The sequence below is a fragment of the Periophthalmus magnuspinnatus genome, chromosome 22 (genome assembly GCF_009829125.3).
Source record: "Periophthalmus magnuspinnatus isolate fPerMag1 chromosome 22, fPerMag1.2.pri, whole genome shotgun sequence".
NCBI lineage: Eukaryota > Metazoa > Chordata > Actinopteri > Gobiiformes > Gobiidae > Periophthalmus > Periophthalmus magnuspinnatus.
The window spans coordinates 16240973-16265470 of NC_047147.1; the positions used below are offsets into that span (position 1 = coordinate 16240973).

The 24498-nt window shown below is 38.1% G+C and overlaps 3 protein-coding genes across 4 annotated transcripts in view; 2 read left to right on the top strand and 1 right to left on the bottom strand.

Moving 5' to 3' along the window:
* Positions 1-14711, top strand: part of stac (SH3 and cysteine rich domain) — a 33082-nt gene extending 18371 nt beyond the window's left edge. For both annotated transcript variants that reach the window (XM_033987954.2, XM_055230925.1), the window contains 8 exons: positions 5010-5091; positions 5270-5376; positions 6461-6542; positions 6960-7027; positions 9633-9730; positions 11083-11134; positions 11378-11515; positions 12761-14711. In XM_033987954.2, the coding sequence (XP_033843845.1) occupies positions 5010-5091; positions 5270-5376; positions 6461-6542; positions 6960-7027; positions 9633-9730; positions 11083-11134; positions 11378-11515; positions 12761-12859 (726 nt within the window). In that variant the 3' untranslated portion in view covers positions 12860-14711. The remainder of the gene's footprint in view (positions 1-5009; positions 5092-5269; positions 5377-6460; positions 6543-6959; positions 7028-9632; positions 9731-11082; positions 11135-11377; positions 11516-12760) is intronic.
* Positions 14712-20339: 5628 nt separating this feature from the next.
* On the top strand, positions 20340-22021 carry LOC117390266 (uncharacterized). Its single transcript, XM_033987965.2, has 5 exons — positions 20340-20401; positions 20472-20551; positions 21555-21632; positions 21709-21863; positions 21943-22021. The coding sequence occupies exons 1-5, from the start codon at positions 20353-20355 to the stop codon at positions 22019-22021; spliced, it is 441 nt and encodes a 146-aa protein (XP_033843856.1). The 5' UTR covers positions 20340-20352.
* Positions 22022-22738: 717 nt separating this feature from the next.
* The window catches only part of tonsl (tonsoku-like, DNA repair protein), a 24347-nt gene continuing 22587 nt past the window's right edge, over positions 22739-24498 (bottom strand). Inside the window, exon 28 of the mRNA XM_033987962.2 lies at positions 22739-23149. Within this exon, the coding sequence (XP_033843853.1) occupies positions 22959-23149 (191 nt within the window). The 3' untranslated portion in view covers positions 22739-22958. The remainder of the gene's footprint in view (positions 23150-24498) is intronic.

A 24498-nucleotide genomic window follows, 5' to 3' on the forward strand; every position in this document is an offset into this window, starting at 1 on the left:
TGTAATAAAATTGGTGTCGGCAAAATGTCCCATGCCCCCTGACTCGACGGCGCCACCTAAAATTTCACCCCTATGGGAGAGGAGTCTAGTTTATTTTGGAAAACACACACAAAAATCAGAACAGTGATAGAGAATGGGGGGATAAGCATAAATATGAATTGAAGCACTGCTCTATGACAGACAGGAAGTCGGCCATTTTGGATCAAAAATTCGCCGCTTCATTCGCAGCGTGTTTTCAAAACGCTACTAGTCTCAGGTTTTTGATCCAAATGAGCTCAGATTTCACATGCCACATCCAGACACATGGGTTTTCAGAATGGGTCTTCTCACGACCACAGGCATTGCCCTACAGAGCTCACATTCACATCACATATGTGAGATTGGGGCATGAATGGAATGCAATATTCATTTTAATCAAAATTAACACTATAGCGCCCCCTACCATAGGGGTGAATCGCCAACATTATCGGATTCCTTCGAAATTCAGGGAATAAATCAGTGGCATCAGAAGAAACAAAAAATTACATTATGGCCATGGGTTATTTTCCACTGTTGGCCACCAGGGGCGCAATGAATTGAAAAGAAATTGGCACTTGGCACTTTGACTTGCATGTCTATGAATCATATCTACTCTTAGGTTTTTCATCCGAATTACATCGAACTCCACATACAGTATGTACATATGTCGATTGTCAATAATCATCCACATTTTGGGGATATTCTTTATGGTTCATGAGTAGGATGCCCTCAAAATATGACTTCGTCATTGGATTTAAATTCCTACACGACTTTTCCTTAAGTGCAAATGAAACCTATCTAGTCCTAGGTTTTTCATCCAAATTTCCTCAAACTCCACATACAGCATGTACACATGATTATTGTCAATAATCATCCACGTTTTGGGGATATTCTTTCTGGTTTATGCACACCACACTGTCAAAATATGACTGCTTTCCTGCATATTTGATTCCTTCTCACAGACACATGGATCAGCCTAAAAAGCTCTAATCACTGATGTGGATTAAAACTGTGAATAGAGAACCATAATAAACATGTGGCCAGTGACCTCCATAGCGCCCCCTACAGTATTGGTAAAAAACACAACTTTGTCCGATTGGCATGAAAGTTGGTGAGATCATTGTGGACCTCAAAAGAGGCAAACAAGTCCATTACACTATACCTGTATTGTGCACGAGGTTGCCGGTTCAACGGCGTGGACCTCCATTATAATGTGTGGGTCACACATATTTATATAGAAACTGTGTGAAGGGGGGCGGATTGCGGCCGTGGGGTGGCCAGGACGGAAAAATGGTGCGTGGGGACGGTGGCCGGCCCCGGGCGGTCGCGTGGGGGGGCGGTCGCGCGGGGGGCGAGGGCCATCATCGCCGCTTGCGGCTTTAATTACTACTAGTCTCACCTTAACCTACACTCTAACCTTAACCTTAATTTGACTCTAAACTGCATTATTGATCTGATCAGTAGTGGATGAAGTACAAAATTTTGTTACTTAAGTAAAAGTACAGATACAGAGGTAAAAAGTTACTCAAGTAAAAGTATCACATGAAAAATTTACTGAAGTAAAAGTATTAACGTAGCTGTTTAAAAATGTGTAAATGTAGTGATATTGATTAAAAATAATACATATTTTGGTCACAGTAACTGCAAATGAATTTCTTAATTTTTCTTATGAATTTTGTGTATTTATTTTTATTTGCTCAAAGCTGAAGCTTGAACTTGAAAACTTTAGTCAGTAAATTACCCATGTTAAAAATAACCCCTCAAATTATATGAAAAGTACTTTTTCCTTTTCAGTCCAGTTAAAAATGTAGTGGTGTAGAAAGTGCCTATACTGCTCTCAAATGAAGTAAAAAATAAAAAGTATCCACTGTAAAATGTACTTAAGTAAAATAAAGATACCTAAAAATCTACTTTAAGTACAGTATTTTACTGCTTTTGTCTCATTACCTTCCACCACTGGATCTAATAGTGTATAATTTACCTCATCAGGACCTGATTTTTATAACCATTAGAGATGCATGTATACAGATTTCAGTCTCCACAATGTGAGTAATACCTGCCCATTCATGCACCAGAATACACACATACATGAAGTTGTGCACAACAGTATTTTTTGCAATCAATGACATATATATCTCCCTTTATGTAATGCTTCTGTCTTTTCACTGCAATAGAATGTGTAAAAACATCTTTTAGCATCATGTATTTTAATGTACTGGCCGTACACATTTGTTTCCTTACATGAATTTAAAAACCAATTAATATTTGGGGATGAAATAATAAAAGACACTGTTGTACTGGGATGTGGCATGTGTAATGAGTAATATTGTGTCAAACTGAAGCCAGTGCACATCTGTCAGTCTGCTGTCTCCTGCCTTCGCTCTGTCTAATCAATACTCCATTATATTCTGAGATTACGCTTTTTTTCTGAGGTTTTGTCAGCCGACTATATGAGATCAGCTGGATTAATATTAAGTGCCTCTTTTCAAAACAAAGGTCTGTCTGCTACAGTATTATACAGTGTGCGCCACATAGCCTGGTGAGTGTTTGTTTACATTACCTAAGACAGTGGTGAGTCCTTATTAAGTATTTATTTGACACTAAAATAAGCATCCCTTGAGCTCAAACAGGGAGGCGTCACTTTAACTGGAGTGAACTCATTAATAAAAAGGTTAAGAGAGCGTATGTCTGCCTCACCTGGCAAACAACAGCCAGCTCCCAGCATGCACCTCACCCCCAGCTGGCTGCACTGCACATATGTATCAACATGTAGGGCCAGTTTGTGCTTTTCTTTCCTATATAACAGAAGTCAAGTAGTGGATGAAGTACTCAAGGTAAAAAGTTACTCAAGTAAAAGTATCACATGAAAAAAAGTATTTAAGTACCCATATACTTAAAGAGTAAAAAGTAAAAGTGCTGTTAATTAGTTAAAGCATTAAATTTAGTGATATTGACTAAAATTATACATATGTTGTTCAACAGTTGCAATGCAAATCTATTTCTTCATTTTTCTTAAGAATTTTGAATAAATTTTTGTTTGCTCAAACCTAAGCAGAACTTGAAAACTTTAGTCAGGATGTTACTACAAAGACGGTAAAAATAACCCCTCAAATCATAGTACTTTTTACTTACTTACAGTTCAAAAATGTAGTGGAGTAAAAAGTACAGATACCACTCTCAAATGTGGTGAAGTAAAAGTAAAAACTTTGTGATTCAATTATACTTTCATACTTTAGCATTCACACATGCTAAATTGTGTAAACTCCATATGAACTGCAATAATGTGTGAAGTTATTTTGCACATATTGATCCTTACTCTTCCAAACAACTGGTGACTGAAAAAATGGCAAATGAAAAGCAGCTGATGAGGCAGAAGTCACTGTTCTCCTAAAGCATAAACACTGTATGACGTAACTTAATAATCTCTTTGCTGTAGCTCCCTAAGCCAACAAAAACAAGCCCGACCATGATCCATGTCCAACTTTAGGATCCGTCTGATTTGGAGCTGTGGTCCACTGGGGAAACGTCCTTTTTATGCTCGACCTCTCGACCTCATTTTCCACTCCCAGGGCACAGACAAGGACTGGGCTCCACAAAATCTATAAGTTACAGTGTGTCAGAGGGCGCTGTTAAATCCTGAGTCCTCCTTTAAGCGGGATCATGAGTCAAACTGATGATTGCTACTTGGCTATAGCTTTTGTGATTTCTCTATAAAAAACGCCCTACCACAGCATGTTCCAGTGATGCATGTACTGTATGGCCATGTGTGATAATGGTAAAGTCCCATGTTTGTCTCCCAGCCACAAGAGCGCTCTGATTCTTCACTAGTGTATGGGGACAGATTGTAAAATGCACTGACAGAAGTACCGTATAGTCTCGTAAATTATTCCATAACTGTGCTTTGCGTGAGAAGTAAAGTCACTGTTGAATTGTTAAGTATGATTCATTTAATTCAATTTTATTTATACAACACATTTAAATACAACTTAAGCTGCCCAAAGTGCCTCACACAAAAGTAAAAAATATATATATATATACAGATAATATGACACATAGGCAAAGAATATTAAAACAATAAAACACCAACTTTATATTTGTTTATATTCTTACAAATTTTATCTTCACTTTTTTTCTTTGGCATTTTGAATTGGTGTGTTAATTTGCAGTTTATTACTTATTGTGATTTTGACATTGTAATATTTTAAGTAAAAGATGCATTGTGCAACTTTACACAGGGTACGCTACATCCTTGTCTCCATGGAGATGGTATTGCTTTGCCTGGGGTCCATCTAGCATTTCATGTTTTAACTGTGCAAAAGTGAAAAAATACTGTTCTTCCTGTGGGCTCACCTTTCAACAGATCTGACCTGTAACTTGGCCTGGTGGTGCCCCTTGTTTGTCTCTAATACCATACTGTGGAACATTCTAGGAGAAAAAATAATACTTCCATAGATATAAGCACATGATAGACCCTCCACCAAAAAATGTTCCGCAGTCCTTGCCTGGCAAATCCCAAATATCTCTCTGCATTTTTACACAGATTGATATCAGTCTGGTTCCCACGTCCTCCGCTGCCTCTCAAACCCGCTCAAACGTTATCGTGCAGTTGGATTTGTATTTTTTCAGTGACACATGTGAAAGGTAGGAGCTCATTGGTCACCCGTGATTTACAAATAGAATCATATTTGTTTCACCTCAGCCCCCATGTGATATGTTTTTTTCCTTTATTATGTATGATACGGACAGACCATGCGTGTCCCTGATTGGCTAATCCACCTGTCAATCATGCCCATTCACCGGTGGCCAGACTCACATCATCATAAAGTATTGATGTAGTGTGTATTCTAAAGGCAAACGCCATCCAACTTTAAAATGTGTCTATTTTAACAGATGACCCATGTAACTCGTGTGTGTGTGTGTGTGTGATGTGTCAGTAATGAGGGTGAGTCACTGTTGAATGTTTCTAAAGTGCGGTGCTTCTTCTGTCTCAGCCAAAAGGATTCAGGAGGTACTACAGCTCTCCACTGCTCATCCAAGAACAGTACGGGTGCATCAAGGAAGTCATGCCCATCGGTAAACACACCTGCTCATTTTGTATTTATTTATTTTTTATGTGAAATGCCACTTTGATACTTCAGAGATTAAAACAAGTTGGTTCAAGAATATGAATCTTTCGGTAGAGTTTGACTTGTGTGCAGTGTAGACCTGGTTTAAATCCTGTTTCTGGTCTCTCCCTGGTCTCGTGGTGAAGCCTGTGGGAATAAGGTGGACCCGGTGTACGAGGCGCTGAGGTTCGGTACTTCTTTGGCGCAGAAGGCCAAGAGGGCGAGCGGCTCGGAGACACCTCACCACAACTCGGTACCAACTACGAGCTTAGATATGCATAAACACATCTATGAGCACGACCTGCAAGAATATGATGTAGGAAAAAATAGCTGTTTAATTTCTGAACTGGGTCTCTGATTTACGCACTAGATTGAGGGATAATCTAATTTTGCAGCAAAGAATGTGCATCTCCCAAATGTGTGGAGTTGTAAGATGTGTCTTTTGTTCTAGTCAGACTCACCTGAATCACCATTTTGATGAAAGTATTTCTCAAAATGTATCACACCAAGTATCACCAGATAAATAGGCTTTCTGAGGACCACCAAATCACCAAACACAGAATTGATGAGGCCTAATGTAAGTTTAAACATGGTCTAAAGTTAAAATAATTCAGGTTTAAAATGACAAAATTATGATTAACCCTATGGAGGACTAAACAGGGACCACAGTTTGAGACGCTTGATGCTTAATTTTTTACTTTATGTGTGATCAGGGCTTTATTTTCAAGTTCAACCGTTTACGAGCAAAAAAACAAGCTATACTGTGTAAATTGACTTGAGAGGACTTGAAAGTAAAAACATAGGACTTAAGGCCATAGACTTACTTGAGAAAATGACCTGGACCCACTTCACCATCTTCACATTACAAAGAGTCTTAAAATAAATGAGCAGATCAGAGCTAAGTGAAAGACTTATCAGACTAATCTGTCATACTGTGGATTGTCTGGAGAGATAAAACCACAGAGAAGTCGTATACACTACCAATAAAGGCATAGTGCTCCAAGATAGTGCACAGTGATGGTAGGAACACATACTTCTCTAGAATGAGTGGACATTATATAAGGCACTAATTATGTTAGATTAGATTGGGCTGTTTATGCCATCTGGGCAGAGTCATGAGAGGACTGGGGCCACTTGGACTGTCCTGTGCAGCTGTTAGTGAATGGGCGTATGCGTGGAGTCTTTTACAAACAAGCCCATCAGGGGTTATGGTAATAGTTTACAAATGTGCGTCTCAAGCAGCACATTTGTTCAGCGAAGAAAGGCCAGCCAATGTGATTAAGATAATGTCGTGTTTAGGATAAAGTTATGTAACAAAGCTCTCTATGTGTGTGCAGCTGAGTGACTTGGACAATGTTCCAGAGGAGGTGGTGGCACACAGCAGTAAGCAGGAGCTGTTCAGGAAACACAGTGATGACGGTAAGTGACAGAAGAACAAATACTTGGTTCTTGGTTAATCTTGTCTCAAAATTAAAGAGTGGTTTAATGCACAGAAGAAAATCAAGATATCAGGGCACGTTTCTGCAGATCAGTTTGAAGAAAGTGAATGGGTCATGGAGCTGCCAGATTTACCACAGTTCAAATCAATATGGTCACAATTAGAAAAGGATGCAAAAATCCTCTCAGCCGAGACTAACCCTGTACTTTACTATGGTCCCTATACTATAATCAAGTATGAGTTTAGTAGTAAGTCCTCTTGATTACACTATGATACTTGCAGTCCTACAGGGGTGACAGTATTCACTCTTGTTATTAAATAAGTCTTTGTTTAATTTGTGATACTTAGTTTTGCCATTTCTTTCTATATTACCCTTTAATTGTGTTTTTCATCTTTAGTTTTCACAGTTTTGGAGAATGGAATGGAGCATTGCTTTCCACCTGAGAGAGTATACAACAATTCAGTGGTATGTATCCACTCTTACTGTTATGATCCAACCTTTTACATGAAGCCTTTTCAGATGGATCATTTAGTCATATTTTGTAAGTAGCCTACAGACTGGTCACATCTATAATAACAACTCTTTAGCTAACTTATAAACTAAACAAAAATGCAAAAATACAGTATGCCTTCATGTTTATAAAATGAGGTTCATGCACAAGTACAATTACATAACTAACTCTTAAAAGTTCCATCCATTACCACTAGAAATTTACTCAGATCTTGAAATTGTGAATAATGAGTCTGAGAACGCAGCCAGTTTGTTATGGGTTCTTTCCCCCTTCTCCCCCAAACACGCCCCTACAAACTCATCCATGTGGTGAGATTTTCCAAGACTGGAATGGAAACAGCCCCTTCCTGTTGTCTGTAACAGATTATATCCAAGCTGACTGATATGGTGTGGCCTTGACCCCGGCTTTGGCTCTGGATATCTGTGTCCAGAAGCAGTCCAGCATGCTGAAAGCTACATTACAACACTCCCTGCTTTATATCCAATTATCTGAATCATTCAACTTCTTGGGTGGCTTCATTTGAGGGAGATTCACTATCAATGTACATACACACAACTATTCAGTTTAAACAGTTTAGTCTTTTGTCAGCAGTGGAAAAAGACCATAGATGCACTAGTATAAACACCAAAATCATCAAATCCCCATACAAGGCCGCAGTGGCGCACCTCTCCGCTTGGACCGAGCACAGCTGGAAGTGGGCAGTTTGTCTGTCAGCCGACGGTTCCATTAACGGTGAATGGTGGAGGCGCAGATGGAGGCTTGGCGGGGTGGTCAGCTGAGAAAAATGCTCCGAAAAACAGCCCCTGCACCAACAAAAGGACGGCCGATCCAAAAGACAGAGGAGCGCAGCCATCTGCTCATACAAAGCAGAAACGGGCTAAGAACAGGGATCGATTCATTGTGTGGAGAAGTGTGATGTCATCTCAGCTGCAGCCTCCTCTGTTGGAGGGAACAACTTGTTTTGTCATTGTTTTTTTCAGCAGTGCCCGAAGTATTGTACCTATGATTAACTGTTAATGAGGTACTCAACCCAGACCTCTAACTAGGTACTCCTGAAAAAAGCATAAGATATAGAGAAGTGATGGGTGCTGATAATGTGACATCCTTTAGTTCTACTTGTAATAAAGCAGTCTCCAGTGCAACGGACATAGTCATTCGGCAGCTTTCAGTTCTGATGCCCCTCCGATCACACTTACCACCAAACCTCTTTGTCAAAACCTGATCTCATCAAATCTCAGAAGCTAAGCAAGGTCAGGCTTGGATGGGAGACTGTTGAGAATTCCAGGTGTCACTGTGGGGCCCCAGTGGCAAAAACTGTCAATGTGTCCTTAAGCAAAGAACTTCAGCCGCTTTGTGTAGTATGAAAGTGTGTACGTGACTGTTGTGGTGATCAGAAGGGGCCAATGGCACAGATTGGGAGCCTCACTTCTGTCAGTCAATACTGATATCTGTGAAAATTCTCTGATACTGCTGATAACCAGTAAACCATCCTGACTCTCTCTATAAAACACATTGTTGTCTTCTGTGATATTTGTGCCCCACTTGTTGTGATGAGCCCAAGGGCACAGAGACACTTAAGCTTTACCTCGGCTCATTCATCAGACGCTTCATATGTTCCCGGCCTGGTCATATAGTACCAACACATTTAACATGTGCTAATGCTTTAATTTCCGAAAACACTAAAGCTATCAAACCTTGTGTCTCTTTTTTAATTGTTTTTACACCTCTCAACTTCCTCCACACCCACGAGCTCAAGAGAAAGTGCGAAAGCAGAGATCCCACTGTTCCCACTGTGTCATCACGGCACTGAAAGCAGATTGACTGTGAACTTGTGGCAGTAAACAAGGCTTTATAACTTATGTGATACTCAAACCTATAACTACTAAAACACAATATTGTTAAAATACTTTATATTACGGTATAAGCCCCAAGTTACTGTATTGTAGGGAGATTCCTGCTCTTGAAACTTGTACAAATCTGGTGGTTATAGATTAAAATGAGCATGTGTTTAAAAGAGTATTATTGTTGGGTTTTCCTGTTAACTGAACAAAAGCAAAGCAAAGGATTATGGATTCTGTAACTCAACAGTAGTTAAATAGGTAGATCTGAAGCTTGGTGGTTCAAATCCCACTCTTGAGATAAACTTCATTTGTTGAGTGGTCAGATCCACTGACCCACATGTTGGCGGCATGATTCCAGCTCCCACAGATGAATGCTGCCGTTGTGTCCTTGGGCAAGACACTTCATCCACCTCGCCCTTAGTGTCTGTATACACTGAATGTAGGTAGGTGTATGAATGTGTGTGTGTGTGTGTGTGAATGGGTGAGTGGTTCCTCGATGTAAAGCGCTTTGAGTGCCTTGAAGGTGGAAAAGCGTTATAAAAATGTGACCAGGTACCATTTAGTTTCCTTCGTTACTATGACAACAATGCATTTTGGTGTCCAGGACTCATAATGCAAGGTCATGATAACATTGTGAGAATTCAGAATGCATTTTTACTATGTTACAGTGTGATTTTATGCTTACTAACTTTGCTGTTGCATGTGTGAACGTGTCCAGATGGAGCCCACTCAGCTTCACAGAGACGTCTTAAAGCTGGACACATACGTGGCCTTGTACAGCTACACCGCCCAAGAGAGCCACGACCTGGACGTCCAGTGAGTTATTTTTAAATTAAATTAAAATGTCTTCCAAATGCTCAAAAATCTCATTAAAAATCTAATTACTGAGTTATCTGATTACTCTAGTTATCTAGTTTTTCCTGGCCATGTAAATGTACCAGTCCTTCTGATTTTATCTACTGCTCTAGATGTTGAGATGAATTACCCTGAGGAAAAGTTGAAAATTATGAAACATTACCGACAAGTAACTTTTTTTTTCCTCTTTCAAAGCTTATTATAAATTTGACAGACAAGTAGTGGACAGTGTTGAGTGTGGAGAAGGGGTGCGTCTGTGTGCACGGGCTTATTTTATAGAGTTGATTGCTGTGATAAGGATTTTAACAAGAAATGCACTGCTACAAGAATCTCTTACAAAACCCCCTTTATTAGGCCGTTCTGTCCTTGATAATGCACTTAAATGGTCATAGTAAGCACTGGAAGCTTTCCACTGTGCAAGAAGCAAAGAATACAAAGAGATCTAATTAGCCTCTCTTTCAGGCAGGAGTCCTCATAGATTTATTCTCTGGAGCGGCCTCATTAAAATCACCTGTGAGATTCTATTAATATCAGTCAATCTAGGCTTTGAGGGACGAGGGCGTTTCAGATTTAGTCCACAGAGCTCCCACTGTACAGAAGCAACATCACAGATCAGGGCTCAACTTCACATCCACAACTTCCACATTTTTACTACGAGCTGAACAAGACATTTTACAGTGTAACAGTACCGGAGTAAAAGTTTAGGCTACAAAAGCGTTATATTAAGTGATTTAAACATATGCCTTTATTGAACAATAGGAAATGGTGTAATCCCTCATTTGTACAGGAGTGATCAATGGTAAAGAAATAAATAAAAAGATAACTACCTTTGAAACCTTTTCTGCCAAGTTTCATTTTACTTGCTTTTGCATAATGTTATTTGAAGAAACAATCATTTTCAGTCAGATTTTTGGCATCCTCTGCTGTTTATCTGTATCTGTGGTCACAAATCCATACATGCACAAAATAATAGTAGATTTTTAAAGGTTGTTGCCCAAATCTTGAGTTGCGTGTTTGGAATCAAAGAAAACAAATCATTTAGTGCTTTTCTTGTTCATGCTAGTTTTCTATTCTAATGTATTCACATCATTGTGTTTTTATAATTCAATGAAAAAACACAATAGAAAATGAAGTGCCTGATGGTTTTTGTTTTTCCTGATCAGAAAGACAAAATCCATCAGGCACTGAGTAATCATTCAAGATTGGAACGTGCTATATTCCACATGTTTTCAGTGTATTTGTTAAGCAGATACAGGCAAATTTAAGCATATCTTTAACAACTTATCTGAAAGCCTTTTTTATTACAATTCCAGAGCTGGAGACAGAATTCTGTTGGCTGACGACTCCAATGATGACTGGTGGAAAGTGAGTGGAAAGTTTTACACATTTACACATACTTTACATATAGTAGTTTTATTTTATATGTACAGCACATCAAAAGAAAAACACACACCTTGCAGATCTGACCTGTAACTAAGAGGCACAGCAACCTCTCCTCCATTTTGATTCTGTGCCTTGTCATTCATGTATACACTGTTTGAAAATGTAAAAAAAAAAAGTAAATAAAGAACTGGATAGTAGAATAATATCTCTTTGTGTTTGTTTCAGGGGGTGATCGAGGACAGGATCGGCTATTTCCCAGCAGCCTTTGCTCACCAGGTGCAGGGCAGTGACCAGGTGTACAGGTGTAACAGGACGTTCATTGGCTGTAAAGAGCAAGGCCAGATGACCCTGAAGGAAGGACAGGTACTCAGTCCATTTACTATTATGAGAAAAAGAGCTTCAATTGTGTAATTCAGTTAAAAGTGAAAACGTTTGATTTTTTAAAGATGTGTCAGAAGAACAATGGTGATTTAACTGTATACATGCAGAAAGTATGGTTTAAATAATATATATTTACATAGTCTGTAAACTCATTGCTACGCTTACTGAAAAATAAGATTCATAATTCATCATTCATCATTTCTGTTCCTCTGGCTGAACTTGAGCCAAATTCCAGCCTTCCCACAGTGCTTTGGGGCATGTGAGGACACTCTACTCCCTGGTGGAGATGAGACCCCCTGCTTTCCGTTTTCTGTAGTTTGGTCTTTGGGGACTAATCCACTTTTGAATGATTAGTTTATGGAAAAAGTTGTTGTTTTTATTAGAAAGTATACAAGGACGGTTAACTAGTTTTCAAATGTTTAACACTTTTAGTCTTTGTGCAACTACATGACACGATTATGCATTTTTATTAGGATGATCATTCATATCCTAACCTCCAGTAATCGTAATCATGTTTTGATCATAATCATTAAGTGAAGTACACCGGCTAAATGACATTTTATATCAAAGACGGTGACAAAATCAAAAATGTCTTAAAAGAATAAACAATTTCAGATTTTTATCAATAATACACTTTAAAGGGCCCATATTTTCTGATATGTTCTGATGTTGTTTCCTTATTAGAAACATACCCAGAGATGTGTTTTGTTTCATTCACACATTTGACACACAAACCCTGCATATTTAGGCAGTTCTTCTCTCAAATGCTCTGTTCCACCTTGTGATGTCAGGTGGTAATACAGAAAGTGCTCTTCTGTGTTTTTAAACCCCATAAACCTTCACTACAATCATTTGGATGATTTCAGCCCTGGAACTGCCTGTGTCATCTGGACAAAAGTTAAAATGTAGCTGTTAACTTGAAAAGTACCATTACATGACATCATAAGGTGGAACAGAACATTTTGAGCTTTGAGGATGTAGACAGACTAATAATGCTGGATTACGCAAATGTGCGAATGAAACAAAACACATCTCTGGGTTTGTTTTTGAGGAGGTAACAACATTTTAACATGGCTTAAAGCTCACAAGAGTCCATTTTGTGTAAAGGATCTTTAAATATTCTCAGTATGTAAGCCTTAAGTTACCATATTTCCATACTATATTTTTTTTTTCTGAATGTACACTCCTAAACTAACACTTAGTTACCCATCTCTGTTGTTGGTCCAGATCTGTGTGAGCAGTGAACCAGAGCACAACGGCTTCATCCGAGTGGCGAGTGGCAAAAGGAGAGGCTATGTCCCGTGTGATGTTCTGGAGATGATCTGAGAAGAAGACCCACACAAAAGACTGCTCCTGAGATGGCTGTATTCTGGCTCTAAATGGACTGGCTTTTTAAAATCTCACTTTGTTTAAGAAGATGAGATGATTTTTGATTGGCCAGCGGTACTCAAAATGGCGCCTTTAAACAGGAACCTAAGCCCGTGATTATAGCAGTATAATTTATTGAGAGAAGATAGAGTCGGCGGTCTGGTTGAATAAATATAGTGGGATAATTGACCTTCCTACTGATATAACTTCAGTAGGCTGATTCATTCTTTTGAGTATGTTTGCCTCACTTTGGTTAAGAAGATTTATTTACTGTTTTGGGAGGTATCTGTTAATTCAATCACATTATGTCTATAAATACAAATAAGCAAAAATGTGAGTGACAAATTGTCTTCAACATGCTATTTATGGATAATGAAATATTAGCACTGTTACCATAGTAATTAACAATCAAAAACTAGCTAAATCTTTTGATCTGCAGTACTCAAAATGGGTCCTTTAAACGGGAGGGTGAAACCCATTAAAACAGCTGGATCATTTATTGAGATGAGGCTTACAAAGAAGAATGTTTTGTCGTCAAGTTGGATAAATATAGTGAAATAACTTACCATATTAATAATAGAACTTGAGAAGGTTAATTTGTCACTTTCAAGAAAATACCAAGCTCCTCCCACCTCCTACATGTGGGAAATCATTGCATTCAAGAATCTGAAAACAATAAAAAGTATTTGTTATACATGACATACTGTTAGGCAATGCATTTACAATTAATGTTTATTTTTCATTTTGACATTCACAAATGGTTTGGTAAATGTGCTGAGTTCCTTCATTTACGAGGAGACAGCTGGCCAAAAGGTGAGACGGAACAGTTTGCTCACGTATTTAAAATTTCCTAACCTTATTTTTGTATTTGTGTTCCCAGACATGTCAAATATAGCTTTTACTGATATTCCATTTATTTATGTTATAATTTGGTGATTTGATTCTCAAGATGATTATCCGATCAGAAAGCAGAATGACAATCACACGAGTCTCTCATTTAGGTTGCCAGTTTCAGAGCTGAAATCGAGTTGGTTTAAACCTAATCTCTGATCTGAATGTTCACTGCCAAAACCCCCAGCACCTGCAGTCAATCATTAACCAGTGCTAGTGCAGCCTCTGCAGCTCAGCGAGTGGATTCTAGAGGTTCTGAGCCTTTCACATGAGACTTGCCTGTCCATATACTGAAAAAAATCATGTATGTGTACTTTATCTGTAGGTTTAGACAATGGCACCCAGGCTTAGTCATGATCATAGTACCTTTTAAACAGCAAGAGCACAGGCTGTATACAGTTCAGTGCTATGCCATTAATAAAGCACAAGTCTGGTTTATGTTTTGTGGAGATTCACTATGGAATTCAAATTGTGTTTTAGTTTGTGATGGAGCGAGAACTGTGATTCATAATGTTTGGTTGGTAAGACATTTACAAAAAAATGTAAATGGAAAAAAGAATTTAATCAACCACTTAGCATGCCGTTTACAGCGGTTAATATGTGATCCCTAAACTAAAATGTTACCGTTTGGTTTTGTTGGACTAGTACTGCAGACATATCTGGGATGGGTTAACAGCTGTGTTTCCTTCATTAAGACTTTGACTGTACAGTGTCTGCCATACAAGGGAGGAGGTGTTCTGCATGTGGTTTCTCGAAGTACATAATAACACGGGCGATTGTGTACAGAAATATGCTTTTATAATAACTGCATTTATAGCATGATGTATAGAGACAATACTGACCTGCACTGAGCTTTTTGAAAACAGACATTGTTCAATTGTACATATGTATAAGAATAAAACGTTTCTTTGTTACATTATTTTGATCAGTGTTGTAATTGTGCTGCTGTGTTTTAATACAGTTGCTCTGTTGTCAGTAGTAAATGGCAACTTGCGTTAACCTCATGAGTAACAGCTCCTTTCTGCCGTCTCAGAAATATGTGAGATTACACCTCCCTCTACTGGTGCCCTAACTACAATAACTAGTCCTAAAATGTTGCTACAAATTGAGATGGTGAGGTAATACAACACCCCCCCCCCCCACATATATATATATATATATATATATATATATATATATATATATATATATATATATATATATATATATATATATATATATATATATATATATATATATATATATATATGAATGAATGCATTCATCACAGTAACACAACATGAATATGTATACATGAATATAAACTGTACGTATGTGACGTTTACTCAAGCCATTCATCTATTTTCTTAATATCAACCTGATAACTAAATATTATACATTACAAATTGAAATGGATCATAAATTCACTTAAAGTTGAATCCTCCTCATTAAACCAACAGATAATGTGTTACTCAAGATATAAATTAGAGAAAATGTATACGGTAAAAAAGTTATGTAATTCTGAAAAGTAAAGTTAGATATTTGAAATTTTTGAGGATGGCACAAGTATTCCTCACGCTTGTTCACTTTGTAAACACATTGTGACTTGGGTCCAACACCAACTCAAGAGACAGCTCAAAGGTACTGTTTTTGTATCTTTGGGCTAGACATTTCACCCACTCTATCTGTATAAATATATTAGTGACTCTCATTGGTGTTGATTGGAAAAACAGTAACAGGGTACTTTCCGTCAAGTCTCCCACTTAATAGTTGTGAAAATAACAAGTTCACCAGATTGTACATAGTAGTACATATCTATGAAAGTACCATAGAAAAGCACTACTCTATTCTCATTATTATTGTTAGTATATTTGCTATCAGATGTGGGTAGGACTAAATTGTACTTTTTTTGGCCGCATACTTTTACTCCTACTTGAGTAAAATAAATATATATATATATATATATATATATATATATATATATATATATATATATATATATATATATATATATATATATATATATATATATATATACATATATACATATATATATATATTCGTACTTCCACTTCCGTAATATTATTTTAAAGTAACATTACTCTCACTTGAGTACAATTTTTGTATACTTTACCCACATTTGTTTGCCATAGTAAAGTCACGGGCCATTTCATTTGAGCGCTGCATTGTTGTTTTTTGTGTAATTGTTCTGCACTCTTCTTATCTAACTGCATCTTTTATTCCTGAGTTTAAAGGTGCACTATGTCACTTTTCTGGTGGCAGGTCCATTATGAAAACAACACAAACACAAGCTTTGCCTGGGATGTTTCACAATAAAACTTAGAACTTAACTTTCATGTATTCCATTACACACATTTGTGTTGCTGTAAAATATTTTGGAGTGGTCGCTTACACCATTTTGTTAACCTTCCAGAAAAAACATTATCTCCATGGAGAATAGAAATTTCTAACCCTCCACCTAAAAACGTGTATGCCCCTTTAATGTTTTCAGATCTTATTTTAAAGGTGCACCATGTAACTTTTCTGCAGAAGGGGTTCTGCCATCTGCTGGTCTCCAAGGAGATGTTGTTGCTTTGCTTGAAATGTTCTACTGTAGGAAACTTAACTCCTGTCTGGCGTTTATTCAATTACAGGTGTTTTTATTGCTCAAAAATACATTGGAAAACATGTTTGAGTCTCAAGAGTTAGTAAGTGTCTCAGATCTGCCTCTCTCTGTGGAGATAGATGTTAAATGTCACACTGTGGAACATTCCAGGCAAAGCGAATCATCGACCAGAAAATGTAATAAACCTTTAAAGCAGTACGCTGTTAGACATGGAGTCCATCCTGATGTGTGTGTGTGTGTGTGTGTCTCCATTAAAAAAACACCTGCTGCAGAAGGGCTGTAAGTTTGTGCTGAGGAGGATGAAGAACAAGCTCATCAACACCATCACCACCATCACTACCAGGGTGCGCCTCTGAAAGCGTGCCCAAAGCTGCGGCTGTGCAAGGCTAAGTATGTTATGTGGCAATAAACATGGACAATACAGGATTCATCAGAACAAGTATCGATGTAATGACAAACTGCACTCTGTCTATTGCTCACCTGTTTGTGGAGTGACCATATGCCTCACGTTGAAATAAAAACATGTTTGCATTCATTCTTATCCATCCAGAACAGATCTAAAGACAATTAACACTAATAATAATAATAATAATAATAATAATAATAATAATAACCAAATTCAGTACCCCCTTAGCATTCCGTGTCATTTTGGTGAAATTGCCTTTGTTCTGACCTCTCCAAATTAAAATAATCACCATTATTACAACCCTCAGTAGTAACTGCACTAGTTTGGGGTCTTTGTAAAGGTAACACCCTATAGTTTTACCCACAGGTGTCAGAATCACTGTAAGTTTGTCTGCTGAGCATTTATACACTTTGGAACACACATTTAAAAAAAATTCTTCTCATCCTCTGCAAAAAATTTTTGTGAAAATGAAGGTGTAGAAAGCTGCAGTAGGTACCTGGGTCCAAAAATACACCATACCTCAACTGACAAAATTGTTGACCACTTACATTTTAAATTTGAGGTCAATACCTATAAAAATGAGAGTTTTACAATCATTTTATCATGAGTAAGTCCAGGCCTCTCCAAACCCATCCGAATGAAGACATTTGGAGAACGTTTGGAAAAACTCCAATAACTTTTGAATGTTTCATCCCACAGACATCAGTGAGGCTCTACTGAAAACTCACACTGAGAGGAATCTGTATCTGCACAGCTGCTCTATTACTGTACATTTATATATCATATCAAAACACAATATAAAATGTATATTTGTATATAAAATACAGTCAAAACAAGTGCTATGGGTCAAAATAAATATATATTTACAAACCGCACACTGCAAACAGTGAACAAACACACACACACTTCAAAATGTAAACAAACACACACTGGAAACTAAGAACACACTGGACATGATTGTACAGTGAGACAGTCATTCTGCAATCATAATGTCATTGTGTCCTTAGGCAAGACACTTCACCCAAGTGGTGTGTGCATGATGATTGGTGGTGGTCGGGGGGCGCAGATTGGCATTAGCTAATGCTAATGATTGCACATGATACACATTTGACCCACAATTAAGTCAATAGCAGAATAACCCACGCTTACCGATCAGGAACAGCATCCAGTCCATCAAAACATAAGGTCCCTCTACTCCTCTGTCCACCATGAGATCTTCACTCGGTTCCACGAACCGCTCCGGGTCCGAGATGCCTCTAGTTTAACTTGTACAAACATCCACAGTATCCGCGGTCGCGTACTTCCTTTGTTTTGTCCGTTTCGTAATGTTTAAAACGCAAAACTGCTGCGTAAAATTACGCAATACGCGCGTGTAATTTTACGCGCGGATCTTTATATCCAGTCTCGTCTTTTTACGCGCGCAGAAAACTCCGTCTGTTTACAGTAAACCACTGCATGTCACGCATCAGCGTGTTCCACAGTTCATGGGCTTTAAGAGGAAAACATCACTAAACGTGTGTAATGTAACAGTTTGATTCTACAAGGGGGAAAGTGGGGCATACTCTTTCAGTCATCTGTAGCTCTCATTCACTGTCCGCGGCTCCAGTAACCCACAGCCCCCACCTTATTGGCCAACTTTGGTGTCAATCACAAGCTAACAAGTTTGTTTTGCGCTGAGGAACAAAGTTGGCGCTGTCAGAAGTTTATTATGGCCGAATCTGACAAAAGAAATGCAGAGAGGTGATGGAACAGATTTCACTTTCCTGCAGCAGATTGGACATGGAGGCTCTAACTTCCTTTGTGGACATAATTTCTTGACTGGATTATATTCTCTGGACCTTTACGGAACGAATGAGACCAACTTTGTGTGACTATGTTGATGTTTGACAGAACCAGAGCGCTCAATGGTAAGTGATGTCCAAATCCACATTTCGTTCCGACCCGCGGCCGTCGGAACGTTGCCTTTATCACGCTAAGTGGTAAATTACATAAAGGCCATTTCCCCCACATGTCTATCTTCTGGCTAAAATGAGCTGTCCCTTGTCTCAGTATTTTCCTGTGTCACTGCGTGTGAATTTCACACTGGTGGCAGGTGTGAATTGAAATGACACTGCACAAACTTAACAAAAGGCAGAAGGTCATCTATAGTATACACCACATTATTTGCGTTTTGTTTTAAATTGAGAGATGGGACTGTATTTTGATTAGCATGAGTAAATTGATTGGAGTGTTATTGGTCTATTGATACTTTGCAGTGACATCGTGTTGGAGGTGTTCTGCCTACATGCCTATGGTAGAATATTCGGTGGTTACCATGGTGACACAATGCACACATTTGCAATAACTACCAAAAAGAAAACTACACACATTAACAACACATTTTTAGAATCCTGTGATCAATAGAAGCGTTCATGGTGATGTTTAGGTGAGAGACTGACTGAAAAACAGTTGGCTAGTGCTAGTTTGTGGATATAATGTTATTTGAGAGGGACTTGTTTTGACATATTTGAGAATTATGTAACATTTTAAAATCAAAATTATCATTTTATTACAGAAACAAATATTGTATCCCAATTAATTACAGAAAAGAAATAGTGCAAGCAGCCTTCCTCTCTGTACTGGATTATGTGGATGTGGTACATGCAGATTTCAGCCTTTGCTTTGAAACCGTTGGATCGACTCTTTCACTCTGCCCTTTGTTTTATTACAGGTGATAGATTTGAAACTCATCACTGTTTTCTCTATGAAAAAGTGGGTTGGCCATCACTGTCTGTTTGAAGAGAACAACACTGTGTGAAATGTATCTATAAGGGACTACTTCAAAAACTGCCAGAATACCTCTCCTGTTTGTTAATCTTTGATACTGGAACATTTAATACCAGATCACATGACTGTATAAGTCTAAGGACCAGAACTAAGACAGGAAAGAGGCTTTTAGCTGCTTTGCTTCACAAAAATGGAACACACTCTAAGGAAAGGCAAAACTAGAGTCATTGGTAACACACGCACCAGCTCATGTTTTTAATGTTTTATATGGACTTGTTTGTTTTTCTGTTTATATTGTATTTTAAACAGGACACCCATCAAAAAGAGAGCCCAAGTTCTCTCATTGGGTTCCCCTGTATAAATAAAGATAAATAAATAAAAACAGTTCAGACTAAATCTAAATCTAGTAACAACTTCAGACAGAGCAGTGCCTACATTAGCATCACACCACCAGAAAATGTTGATTTTCTGGTGGTGCAAAAAAAAAAGCAAAAAAAGAAGCTTTAAATGAATTTGGTGTCAAAGTTGAAATAATGGCTTAATAACTGCTACAAAGTGTTGCCATCTTCATGAAAAACAAATTTACAAGAAGCGTTCTCAGGTTGTGCTATATTTGTGAACAATTTAAGTGGTTACCAATAAGTAGGTTGGTGTTGCTCTGAAACTGTCACACTGCGGTGGGCCAAGTGTCATTTTGGTTTTGGTGTAGTTTCCATTCACCCCCCGTCCTCTTCCATAGGGTATATAAGGCGCACAGGGGTTCATATCAGCACTGGCTCAAAGATGAACAGGTCCTCACTCGTGGTCCTCTGTGTTCTGCTCTCATGCTCTGGTGAGACTCTGATTTTGTTTTTATTAAGTCGATTATGTTCATATATTCTCATGGTCCTGTTTTGTTTAAGTGTGGATGGTACAGGGCAAATGTGTGGCAATCGATGACCATGAAGACCAGCCTGATGTGGAAGTCTCAGCTGAGATGAAGGTAATGTATAACAGTTTACCCATAGTGGTAAACGCTACCTGGGGTGGGTCTGCTGTCCCGGGCCCCAGTGTCTTAGGAGCTTAGAACTGGCCTTTCCTCTTATTGATTTATATTAGAGGAGGGCTCATGTGGCAATGGTTTATCACTCAAAAAAGACCATCTGCATTAACAGTTTCAGATTAAGTAGGCGTTTTATCTGTATGTGGAGGGACAGAATTGTTTTTTTGCAGCAGACAGCCTTCCCTGTGCTGTACTGCACAGCGTCCAGATGCTCAGTCACCTGGAAACTTCAAGTGACCAAACAAAAACCTCCTCAAGGTTGAGTACCAATGGACTAGAGAATTACATTTCTGACAAAGTAAACTAAGGAGGACACTAAGCCGTACTAACAATAGATGTTCTCAAGTACAGTATCTGTGGCTTAAACATAAAATTACCAAAGAAGAATTCAAGTTTTGATGAAAAATGAATAAAGAACTTGGTCAAGTATTATTAGAAGGTCCTAGATTATACAAAATTGACTTATGTGAGCTTTACATCATCTTAGAATATTGTCGAGTTGTGTTTTGTTTCATTCACACTTTTGAGTAACCATTTATCATTAGACTGTCTACATCTCCAAAGCTCAAAATGCCCTGTTCCACCTTGCGTGTGAACATTTAACAGCTACCTTTTACCTTTTGCTCAATAGAAATTGGAAAATGCTGAAATTATCCAAATGATTCTAATGAAGGTATATGGAGTTTAAAAAAATAAAAATAAAAAAAAACCCAAAAACACTTGTATTACCACATGACATCACAAGGTAGAACAGGGCATTTTCTTTTGAGAGGAACTGAGCCTAAATATGCAGGGTTTGTTAAAATAAAAACTAAACAAAACTCCAAGCATGTTTTTGATGAGGAAACATTATAATGTAGATCAGAAAATTGCATATTATGGACCCTTTAAGTAACCAACTTTTTCAAGAAATTCAGAAGTAACCATAGCAAATATGTTTTAGCTCCCAGGAGTATGCTGGGCCTGTAAATGGGCTTTGAACAAGATCAAGAAAAAAATGGGAAACAATGCAACAGCCGAGGTAAGTGTATACAGCAGCTTTGTGCTCCTTTACAGAAGTGGGGCTGAATGAACTGACGTGACTTTGCTGTTTACAGGTGATTAAGTCCAAACTGCTGTCAATCTGTAACCAGATAGGACTCATCAAATCCCTGTGTCAGAAGTTTGTGCAGAAAAACCTCGAGGTGCTCATCGAGGAACTGACCACCACCGATGATGTTCGCAGCATTTGTGTCAACGTCAAGGCCTGCAAGTCAGTCTCAATCTACACATATACACACACAGCGTTTTGTAATAAAAATGTCAATAATTTGATATTTGTTTCTCATTAGGCCAAAGGATTTACTGCTGGAGGAGCATTACCGCAAATACCCAGAAGAAGTGTTCACTGAAAATGATACGGACGAGTAACGTACAGATTTTATTTGGTTTCTGTGTATCATTACCTAAAGAAATAATAAACTGCATACTAAACACTTTGATTTTCTTGGTTATTGCGCTGCAAGTTTGCACCCAAACCACAGTTACCACAAGTGTCACAGCTGATCATGTCACACTTCATAGACCATATGGCTCATCTCTGTGCAGGCCCTACTTGTTTCATTTTAGAAAATATACAAGTTTTCATTTACATTGGAAATTCTGAGGCATTTTTTCAATTTTTTATTTGTTTACAATCCCTATCCCTCAAAAGTCTTGTCTAAATTAATGTTTGAGAAATATCTCATGCATTTAATTTTATTGATACTATGCAGTGACGTCACATTGGGGGTATTCTATATGTATCTCTAGGTTGGAATGTTTAGCAGTTATCAGAGACAATGCACACATTAGAAAACAGTGTCAAAAAAGTTTTAAGATGTTGTGGTTTAGGAGTTTGATGTTCAACAAAAATTCTGAGAGTGACAAACTGTAAAACTGTTGCATAATGCTAGGTGTAGTTCCAGCTAAGTCAGTTCTTCATGGTAGATTGTAGCGAAAAAGGCCTGATTAAAGTCAAACAGTACAAACAGCTGCAAACTATCAGTAGTGCATATTTCATTCCATTCCAAGTTGAGACAATTAACAGAAAATGTGTATGTAAAGTGGTCTTTGTTTTTAAATATACAATTATGCACTGCAAAATAATACATTTTACATACTTTAATATTTGTTTTATCCAAAACAGATTCAGTGAAATAAGACCATAAATGTCATGACAAAAGTACAAAACATCTCCACATGATTTCATACAGACACATAAATATGTACACAGACATCGCTGTAAGAAGTATGGTAAAAACTGTCAAAACTGAAGAATTATCGTTGTGGACTTAAAAAAGCAAGACTGCACAATGTTGTATCAGGCTCATGTGCTGGACAGTGCAGTCATGAGACACTTGGCACTCCTGTCCACAAAGTGTCCCGGTGTGTCCCAGAGGTGTCTAAGGCCATCCCTGTCCAGTTTGTTGAGTGTGAGAGAGCAGAGCCTCATGTCCTGGACTACATCTCTCAAACCATCCAAACCAGTGCTGTCCCATGGCCCGCTCACCTGACAACCTGGGTACAATGCACACCATTAGAAGTCCTGCTTATTAAGGTGCATTCATGGTCTATTCAAAATCTACATTTCAAACTCCAATATTACACTATTTGTGAGTCACCATTTTCCTTAAGGAATTCCACAAATGCTGATCCTTTTAAAATGTCTGTCATCAAAATGTGTATAAAAGTGCTGAGCAATCGAGAGATTCAAAGCAGCAAAAGTGAAATAGACCAATCATTTTGAACATTAGGTAACATCAGCTCTAAATGGAAATTTTGGGTTTTTAATAAATAAACCTACATTTCTTCATTTTCTTTTTCAGCACCAAAATAGTTACCTCCATTCTGGAGTATAGTTTGAGTATAAAATTTAAGGATCTGCTGACTATTTTCAAAACAATCATATTTTCATACAAAATCAAACTGCAAATTCCACTAATGTTGAACCTTGTGTTGGCAACAAAGACAATTATATGTTATACACATCGGATATATACAATATAATGATGTCAACTCATCTGAAACTAGGCAGCGTCTTACGACTGAGTACCCAGGCTTCTGAGAACACATTGCAGATTAAATAAAACACACACACACACAGACAGTTTGGTTTTGCTATCGTATCGCTATCTAAAGAAATAATAACTGCATACTATAGTTCTTAGTCATTGTGATGCGGTGCTAAGCAGCCTACAGCTACTTTCAGAGAAGAGGGTGAAAAAACTACTTTCAACTTGAACGGTCTCTTTTCCAAAACTTCCAAAGACAAGAAGGCCAAGCAATAAAACTTAGATAGTGAAAACTTGTATAGGACTGAGATGCTTTCAGTCGTATGCACAGACTTTGATGGTTTAGTCATTACAGGTGATTTTAATGTACATGTGGATAATGTGTTTGACAGAAACGCTACAGAGCTCAGTTCTGTCCTTGAAACCTTTGGTCTGACTCAGCATGTCAGCGAGCCCACCCACAACAGAGGACACACTCTGGACCTGCTCATTACAAAAGGAGTAATATGTTCAAATGTCAATGTGGTGGATGTTGCTCTGTCTGATCATTTCTGTATCTTCTTTGACTTGTCTGTTATTCCCAAACCTGTGGCTGGTCCTGCAGTTGTTCAAAGGAGACACATAAATGATAGAACAGGTGCACTGTTCATGGAAATGATACACTTCGAAAATGTCCCATGTTCTAATGTTGACGAATTGTTGAACTCTATAACTGTTAGTGTTTTGAATGTTCTGGACACCATTGCCCCAATGAAGGTTAAAAAGGTTAAATATAAGCAGAAAGCGCCATGAAGGAATGATGACTCGGTCAGGGCACAGAAAAGGGAGTGCTGGAGGGCCGAGCGGGAGTGGAGC